At 36.3% G+C, this 10,121-nt stretch overlaps 1 protein-coding gene across 1 annotated transcript; it reads right to left on the bottom strand.

The window, feature by feature from the left end:
* Window positions 1–5,583: 5,583 nt before the first annotated feature.
* Window positions 5,584–9,869, bottom strand: LOC104724443 (lysine histidine transporter 1). Its single transcript, XM_087471140.1, has 8 exons — window positions 9,169–9,869; window positions 7,674–7,834; window positions 7,128–7,511; window positions 6,606–6,999; window positions 6,385–6,490; window positions 6,169–6,260; window positions 5,969–6,037; window positions 5,584–5,873 (listed from the first exon to the last, which is right to left on the bottom strand). The coding sequence occupies exons 1-8, from the start codon at window positions 9,196–9,198 to the stop codon at window positions 5,775–5,777; spliced, it is 1,335 nt and encodes a 444-aa protein (XP_087327266.1). The 5' UTR covers window positions 9,199–9,869; the 3' UTR covers window positions 5,584–5,774.
* Window positions 9,870–10,121: the final 252 nt, after the last annotated feature.

Genomic DNA, 10,121 nt, shown 5'->3' with positions numbered 1-10,121 from the left:
TTCTTCGTTGACTCTCACTAAAGTTGCAAGTCTTCTTATACTTGTCGTTATATGCAAGATTTGAAATCTCAATCATGTGGTTTTAATAAATTTGTTTACTAATCATGGATTTTATGGCTTATAATTATGATACAATATAACTTAGAAGAGAGAAAGATATTGTTTAGGCAAAAATAATCGATTCGTTTAAAGTATACGGAAACAAGAAATAATTGTTGAATAGTCGTTTTTATTGATCAAAGTATCGAGATCAAATATAAGAGTTTAAGGCACAACGAGTCAATTTAGGAACCCTAGCAATGCTATGGAATTGAGTCGCGTGGCTGTGTTTTAGGTCTCTTGTTCTCCTCTCGATTTCGCCCCGTATTGTGTCGATGTCGCTCCCTTTTTATAGAGAAGTTTCTTTACCTTTAATCTTCATGGGATTTGGGTTTGAGTAACCGCCTCTAGATGAGATAAGGTTGTTTCGAATATTCAACACGAGATTGAGTCAAATATTTTCTTGATAAGGTCGTAGCAAATCAGAGTCGGTCACAAAGTCCAATTACAACCCGTATTGACTCGTTGTTTGTCTTTACAGCCCATATTGGCTCGTTAATTGTTGTGTCGGCCCGTATCGGCTTGACGGTTGCCATTACGGCCCGTATTGGCTCGATGTTTGCCGTTACGGCCCATGTTGGCTTGATGCTGGTTGTTACGGCCCGCGTTGGCTTGATGCTTAGCGTTACGGCTGGTATTGACTCAATGTTTACCGTTACGGTCGGTATTAATTCAATGTTCTAGAGAATGCATAATTCTCTATTATTTATAGAATATATCACAATTATAATAGAATTTATCTATTATAATTTATATGATTAAAAATATGCCCAACAGTTTGCCCCCGCTCTCTATTTTCTTAGTAAGAATTTAGAGAGTAGTATAGACAAATGGTATCATTTAATAAACTATAAATATAAAGCTAAATATTTGTATAAGTCATGACATACCTTTAGATGTAGCCGTTTTCTCGCACTTGATTAATTTGCTGCCTTCCATAAACGATGTCGTGATCCACATCGTGATCTTGCCGTTTTGTAGTTTTGGGACGATGTTTACCCCATGGCAAGACCTGTGACAATGTTTGTCATCAACGGTTTATCAAATTGACTGTGCATTGGCTTTATATTGACAATTTTGTCATAGCCAATTTAAGGAATTGGTTCCACATTGACTCAACAATGACAATTTTTTCATAGCCAATTGCATTGACTCAACAATGACAATTTTGTCATAGCCAATTTAGTGAATTGTCTTCCCATCGACTCTAAAACGATATAGTTGTCGTAACCAATTTCTTGAATATGCTACACACTGATCCCGCATTGGTTCTAAAACCAAAATGCTGCCATAACCAATTTCTGGAATTGGTTACACATTGGTTCTGCATTGGCTCCAATTTGTCGGTCTTGCCTTCACCAATTTGGTGAATTGCCTTCACATCGGCTCTAAAACGATAAAGTTATCGTAATCAAAGTTACCTGAACTGACCAAAACTTGACTTTGCATTGGTTCCAATTCTTTGAATTGGATACACAATTGACTCAATGTTGGTCTAAGTCGATATTTGGCCATATCCACTTCATTGAATTGGCCTCACATTGACCCCGGATTGGCTCTAAAACGTCAATGTGGTCTTAGCCAATTTCTTGAATTGGCTTTACATTGATTCCACATTGGTTCAGAAACGACAGTGCAGCCATAACCAATTTCTTGAATTGGCTACACATTGATGCATCGACTATAAATAGACAATGAGGTTCCTAACCAATTTCTTGAATTGGCTACACATTGACTATACATTGGTTTTCAATAGACAATGTGGTTCCTAACCATGCATTGGATCTAAATAGACAATATGGTCTTTAACCAATTTCTTGAATTGGCTACACATTGACCCTACATTGTCTTTTAAATGACAATGTGGTTCCTAACCAATTTCTTGAATTGGCTTTATCTTGACTCTGCATTGGCTAAAAATGACAATGCATCCATGACCAATTTCTCGAATTTGTTTTATCTTGACTCTGCATTGGCTAAAGCGACAATGCAACCATGACCAATTTCCTGAATTGGCTATATATTGACTCTGCATTGGCTAAAAATGACAATGCGGGTATGACCAATTTCCTGAATTGGCTATATCTTGACTCCGCATTGGCTAAAAATGACAATGCGGCCATGACCAATTTCTCGAATTGGCTTTATCTTGACTCTGCATTGGCTAAAACGACAATGCGGCCATGACCAATTTCCTGAATTGGCTATATCTTGACTCTGCATTGGCTAAAAATGACAATGCGGCCATGACCAATTTCTCGAATTGGCTACATACTTACTATGTATTGGCTTTAAATAGACAATGTGCCTTGAACCAATTACATGAATTGGCTGGACACTCACCATGTATTGGTTTTAAATAGACAATGTGGCTTTAACTAATTACATGAATTGGCTACACATCGACTCTACATCGGCTATTACATAACAATGTGGTACCTAACCAATTTCTTGAATTGGCTACACATTGAGTCTACATTGGCTTTTAAATGACAACTAGCCATAGCAATTTCAGGGGATGAATTATAATTGCTCTCCCATTGGCGATTTTGTCATAGCCAAATCATTTATGCTCGTGACATAATCCGGGTTCGTGACCCAATTAAAGCGTTTCGTAGCTCATTTATTGTTAGCAAGTGTTTTGTTATCAAGTTTGCTAAGCTTGGACCCGACCATCAGGTGGATTCCAGATTTGTTACGTTCCTATAGCGACGTCTCGCTAATAGGCAGTTGTAGCGAATGTTTCGCGTTTCAGGTGATTCCCTATTTTATGCAGAGAGCCTATTGTTCACGTATTCGTGTATCAATGGCCTCACTACTATATGAACAACTTTAGGACCATGTCCTGTGTTGTAAGTCATGTTTATCTTGTATCGTGACAAGCTTCACATCGAATGACATGATTTTATTGTCTTGCAACAAGATTTATTGCCCATGTTCATGACATGAGTTCTAAGTTTTAGTAGATAGCATCTTGAAGATTTGTGCATAAAGTGTCTCACCATAAGATTCTTGTTAACGAGTGTTTCATTGTCAAGGTTTTGCATCCAGTGATTCGTCACATAATTTGCTCGCGCCTGCTTCCGCAACTGGTTAGCAGTGACTATCATATTGAAAAATTGCTTCCTCGATGGGTAAGCATCCATAAAATTTTCAAGTTTGTCGATTATCTAGCATTGGTTCATCCATAAAATTTTTCTACTGATTTTTGTCATCAGCACATGGCTACCAAGTTAACAAAGTATACTCTCATAATGGGTAATGAGTTACTAAAAACTTAGTTATTTTATATCAAAAATCTATCAATGTTAAAAGAAGTAAAACTAGAACTAAAAACGAAAATGAATAATAACTTATAAAACATTTCAATAACCTCATACCACCAAGCCTAACCAAATCGAGACGTCGTTGATGTCTTTGTTATTTTGACAATTTGCGCTCCTCACTTTCAGTTTTGTTTAAAGTTTGACAAGGTTCCTCACCATTACTTATGACGCTTAGTGTATTTGTTTATCATCTCGTGTTGATTTTTCGTTTCTCACTACGCGAGAGTCAAAATGTGACGAATGTCGATATCGCTACGATGTATTTTCTTCCCATTTTATTTGTGCCCATGCCCGCGAGAGCACATCTTCCATGGTTCTGCACTGATACTTGGTAAGTTCTTTGTACAAGTCACCATCACGAAGTAAACCTCTTTTGAATGCCGATATGGCAGTAGACATGTTGCAACTTGGTATTGACACCTTCTCCTTGTTGAATCGTCCCACGTAGGCACGTAATGACTCATCTCTCTTTTGTCGCACCTCATACAGATCATCTGCTGTCTTTTCGAGGTTCTTGCTGCTTGCGAATTGTTCAACAAAAAGATCCGTGAATGATGCAAACGAATTTATTGAGCCGTTTGGCAAGTTGATAAACCACTAAAGCGCAACCCCCGTAAGGCTTGAGCCAAATCCTTTGCACATGGTAGCTTCTTGATATTCTCTTTGGATGGCCGTCGTGAACATTCCTTGTTTGTATTGCGCTATGTGGTTATCCGGGTCGGATGTTCCATAAAACATCTTCATTGTTGGTAGCACAAATTTTCTCGGTATCTCAGTGAGTGCGATTTCATCAGAGAATGGTGTGTCAGCATACGAGTATAATTTGCTCTTCCGAATTGGCTGAGCTACACCTGATAGTCGTTCAATCATAGCTTCCATCTCTCCAAATCGTTTGTTGAACATTGCTTCCAAGTGGGCGAATTGTCCATGCTCGATTTCTGTCATGCGCGGTGTGTTAACAACTCCTTGTTGAGCCAAAATTTCTTCTCGAACTAGGCTTTCATGTGCTTGCCTTGTATCAGAGTTTCCTCCGTCGTTCTCTTCCTAACGAGGAGTTTCTAGTCGTCTGTCTTCCGTTGTGGGTGTTCGATTATTGGTTCTAGGCGTTGAGTTAAGGTCTTGCATCTGATTCACTTGCACGCCGCGAAATCTAGTGCTTGCTTCGGTAAAAACTCTCCCTGCTGTCACCAGCGAGGCGTTCTCCTCTCGTAGCCTAGCGTTATCTGCCTCGATCCGTGTCAGCTTCTGCACTGTTTCGTTCAGCTTAGTAGTCAGGGTTTCAAGCTGAGCAGCGACATTCGCATCGATGTTATCTGTATCACTTCCGTTTCCTGTCATCTCACGTATTTTACTCTAGCCCCTCCTTCTAGCGCCATTTTTTTGGGCAAAATTAATCGATTCGTTTAAAGTCTACGGAAACAAGAAATAGTTGTTGAATAGTCGTTTTTATTGATCAAAGTATCGAGCTCAAATACAAGAGTTTAAGGCACAACGAGTTAATTTAGGAACCCTAGCAATGCTTTGGAATTGAGTCATGTGGCTGTGTTTTAGATCTCTTGTTTTGCTCTCGATTTCGCCCCGTATTGTGTCGATATCGCTCCCTTTTTATAGAGAAGTCTCTTTACCATAATCTTCATGGGATTTGGGTTTGAGTAACCGCCTCTAGATGAGATAAGGTCGTTTCGAATATTCTCTACATGAGATTGAGTCAAATATTTTCTTGATAACGTCGTAGCAAATCAGAATCGGTCACAAAGTCCAATTACAGCCCGTATTGACTCGTTGTTTGTTGTTACAGCCCGTATTGGCTCGTTAATTGTTGTGTCGGCCCGTATCGGCTTGACGGTTTCCATTACGGCTCGTTTTGGCTCGATGTTTGCCGTTACAGCCCATATTGGCTTGATGCTTACCGTTACAGCTGGTAGTGATTCAATGTTTACCGTTACGGTCGGTATTAACTCAATGTTCTAGAAAATACATAATTCTCTATTATTTATAGAACATATCACAATTATAATAGAATTTATCTATTATAATTTATATGATTAAAATTATGCTCAACATATATATATATATATATTTTGTCAAAAGAGAAAGATATATCTATCCTTTTCTTTTCTTGAGAACACAAAGAATCAAACTCCATAAAACCAAACAATTTGAAACCTGATTTTTTTATATATAATGTAAACACACAAAAATACAAAAGCTAGAAACTACATTTTAGAATCAGACAAGACCATTGGTTCTTCTATGTCTCGTGTTGATCTTTTAAAAAAACTCCTTCACACACATATATAAAAATATGTTTCTTAAATTAATCATATGACATATATAATAATAGCAAATTTACGAGTAAAACTTGTAATCCTTTGCTTGAATAACGATTGTTCTTAGCCCTCCGATCGGCGATAGAATCATTAAGCAAAGACCGAACATGATACACACCTGAGATAAACAGCAAACAAATAAACACAGTTTCACAAAACGCAACCGCAAATCGAAAACGCTAGAAAAATAAATAAATGATAATTGTTAATTACCCAGTTTGCACACCAAGACAAGCTGTATTTCTTGGGTTTGTAGATTGCTAACCAAATGACGCAAGGGATCTGGAAAAAAAAAAGATTAAGTTGATTAGCCTAATAATTTCTCAAGGTTTTAAAGATTTTTTTTTATGAATAATCATTCATTCAAGCGTTTAGAAATAATTCATCCAAGCGTTTAGAAATCGAAAGCTTACAAAGTATGTGGTTGGAGCAAACGCAAATCCACCAAAGAACGCCAAAAGCCCACCGAAGAACGGAAACGTCATGCCAACAAACATAGTTGCAGCTGTGATTTAAATGACCAAAAAAAAAAAAAAAAAAACACAAGATCAGATTTGTAGTTTTAAAAATGTAAATAGACATAGAATTATGAATAACTAATAAACGAGAAATTTAATTATTTTACTTACCAACGTAGAAATTACGGACACAGAACCGAAGAGCTGTGGTCGGTCTGAAATTTAGCTTCTTGACCAATAAAGTCTCCATCATGTCAAATACTGGCATTGCATATATCTACAACAAAACCAATATTTTTGGTTTAGATCTGGTTAATAACGGTTCACTAAACCAGGACTGAATTGTCGACTTTGAGTATTGAAAAGTTCTCTTGTTTAGAAAAAAAACAGACCTGGTAACTACCGATGACATGGATCACGACGAAGATGTTGGCGGTCGCGATTAACCATGCTGGTTTCTTAAGTGACATGAGAATGTTGTCTTCAACACCGTTTCCGAAAATATAATATCCGACGAGAGCCACAGGGAAATAACAAAGAGCGACGACGATGTAAGCAACGATGACTCCTTTCCACATAGGACCTTTTGAAGGCTTCTCAGGCGTCGAAGGGATTGTTGCTTGGATCTCAAGGACAACGTTGTGGCCCGCGTAAGCGAACGCTACATCACCTAAACCGCTGAAGAAATTGAAAACCGTACCGGCTGTTGATTTTGCTTTGTAACCATATTGAACATCTTCTTGAACGCCTTTGCTCACTGATGCTCCCCATGCGATGGTTGAGTAGCTAGAGACAAAAAGGAAATTGATTTAGAACCGGTTAATAAGTTAAAGAACACCGAGTTTTAAATAAACCGGTCTAAAACCAAACCAATTTCAACAATTTAAATTACCGAACCGGTTTAAGTGATTTACCTGAGAGACATAACGGCAGCGGCGAGAGAAACGCCCGAGATGGAATTGAAATTGGGAAGATGGGAGAGGACGAAGTGAACAGAAGCGAAGATCATGATGAAATAAGTAAGTTTGATTGGTTTACAATCATCACAAACTAGCTCATGAAACTTCTTTAAAGATTTGCCTCCGGTGACCATATAAACGACGCAAACGCCGATTTCCACGATCAATTGTTGCGGCACGATGATATAAAGACCGAGCTTCTCTCCAAACGCGTGTTGTCCGAGCTCGTGGTAACGGTCAAAACGTTTTCCTGGAATCATCTCGTGCATTTCCACCATTTGCCATAATGTGTATAGTGTTATGATCCATGACAGAACCAATACCGCAATTCCTGGTCCCCTGAATCAACAAATTAAAACCGGTTAACATTTGATAAATTCGGTTTAGGTTAAATAAACCGGTTCATATTTCATAGATTCAGTTTAGGTGAAATAAACCGGTTAATAGTTGATTGATCCGGTTAAGGTAAAATAAACCGGTTTTTGGTTTGGGGGAATTTACCATCCGAGCTGAGACATGGCGTAAGGGAGTCCGAGAACTCCGGCACCGACCATGGCGGTGACATTGTGAAAGGCAGAGTACCACCACTTAGCATTTCTTGATGAAGTAATTGGTAACCAATCTTCGATTTCTTTTTGTCTTGCTAATTTCTCCTCATCCAGCTTTGTTTTCACACAAATTACAAAATGAAAGAAAAGTCAATGATGGGACTTATGGTGACAAAAATAAAATAAAGTAAAAGTATAAATAAGAGTGGATTTTGGTTTGTAAAAAAAAAAAAAAAAAAAAAAAAGTGGATTTTGGAAGATCTATTGGTCTAAAATTTTAGGTTTGGTAAAACGTCCCTAAAGTTTGGAAAAGTCAGAAACTGACCCATACTGATAAAGTTCGGATCTAAGACTAGAAAAGTAAGTGCAAAAGGTGAAGGACAAAATTAGAAGTAGTGAACAATTAAAATTTTTTAAAAAAATCTACAAAATCAATGGAAGAAAAGTCAGCGGTTATATGTGGGTTACTAAAAATGATTTTTGAAGATGAAAAGTTTGATAGTTTTATAATTTGTAGGTTAAGAGGAAAAAACAAACTAAAAATATAAGAGTGGACTTTTGAAGATCCCCTTGGTGTAAACATGGTTTAAGGTTGGTAGACCAAACTAAAAAAAAAAACAAAGATCTGTCGATTTTGTTGATTCTACAAATCCAATGGAAGAAAAGTCAGCAATCATATATGCTGTGATTGGTTGGCTAAAAAAATGGGGTAAAAGGAAAATCAAGCTCAGAGTTCCATAGATTTTGGAAAAGTTAGAAACTGACCCATATACCGTACTTTAAAGTTAATATCCTAAACTTACGAACAAAAAGTACATTTTCATCATGAAAAGTACAACTTACGAACTAGTGGATTCAATTTTTTTTTTGTTTTATTTTAATGTAATAATTCATTTTCATCATTTGAAGGAAAAAATTAAAGAATTGAATTAAGGGATTTTAAACCTCTGAAATTGAAGGAAAAAAATTGTAAGCTTTTAATGAAGTCAGAGAATTATAAGTCAACAAGTCAAATAGCTTACAATAAATTACTTCTGTCTTCAACTTCTTAAATTCTCTCAACATCTATCTCTTAAGCACTAAGCACCACAATTTATTTATTTTCTGGATATTTTCTAAAAATCGAAAGAAAATTGAATATTTGCAAAAAAAACCATTGGAAAAGAAAAAATATTATAAGAAGCCCCGTGCTCAAAACAAAAGAAATATTTTTGTTTATCATTCGATAATGAGACTCAGTTTTCATCTTTAGTTTGTTTTTTTCCCCCAAGAGAAGAACTCAACATTCCAATTTGCTTTAACCAAAAATTAGTTAAAATGACGTACGACAATCTTTTTTATTTATTAAAAAGAATGAAGATCGATTATCGGAAACTACGAATAAAAATGAAGATCTGAATCACAATAATAAATAACGTCGTGAGAGAGAGAGAGGGAGAGAGACTAACATGATCATCCTGAGGAGCTTGAGCTACCATGGTGAGAGAAAGAGAGAGATAAAAAGGGGAGAAGAAGAGCTTAACAAGTTCTCACACTTCTGAGAGATATTATGCTCAATATATAAAGCTGCTCATGAAGATTATATATAACAATTAGTTGAATATTATGTGAGAGAAAGAAAGTGAGAAAATTAAAAAAAGTGGAAGTTTTTGTTTGACTTCACAAACTACTTGTGGTGATGGGCATGATTTGTGAGCTGGACTCTGCTAATATATTCAACCTAGCTAACATTAATCTTTAAAATTAGTCGTAATAAATTATTATTACTCACAACTAATTCATCTACTGGATGATTAATTAATTATGAATTTAATTTCGGAGTATGTACTATCCCTAGCTAGTTTCGTAACTTAAATAGGGTTGGCTAACAAGAGAAGAGCGTTTGCTTTATTAGATGCTACTATACTTAAATAAGTGAAGCTTTATCTAATTCGAATTTAGTATGTTTTGCAAACTTAGTATGTGTAGTAATTAGATTAGATGATAGACTTTAATAAGTGAAGCTTTGTCTAACTCGCAATTAGTATGTTTTGTAAACTTGGATAAATTATAGATATGTACCGCACTACCGCTTTAATCTAGTCACGGAGTATTTATTTTAATATATTTTCAAATACATGTGTGTCGATGTAATGACTCTTCAATGTATAAGCTATATATGTTTTCCTTTATAAGTGATCTTATATTGACTAAAGAATAAAGAGGGAGAAGAAAGCCGTTCTCTTTGTTCACACTTGGATGATCTCATCTTAATTATTGTCGGTCCACACAGTATACATACAATAGAGTCACAGAGTCGACCCAACCATTTGAATCGGCTATTTGGTCGAATATTTGAATTTTAATGAATACGTGAACACTGGATTTTAAATTACTACCAGAAAATATTATAGTAGTATAT

This window comes from Camelina sativa, chromosome 11, assembly GCF_030686135.1.
Source record: "Camelina sativa cultivar CO46 ecotype springtype chromosome 11, ASM3068613v1".
Taxonomy (NCBI): domain Eukaryota; kingdom Viridiplantae; phylum Streptophyta; class Magnoliopsida; order Brassicales; family Brassicaceae; genus Camelina; species Camelina sativa.
This window is presented reverse-complemented; position numbering and strand designations above follow the sequence as displayed.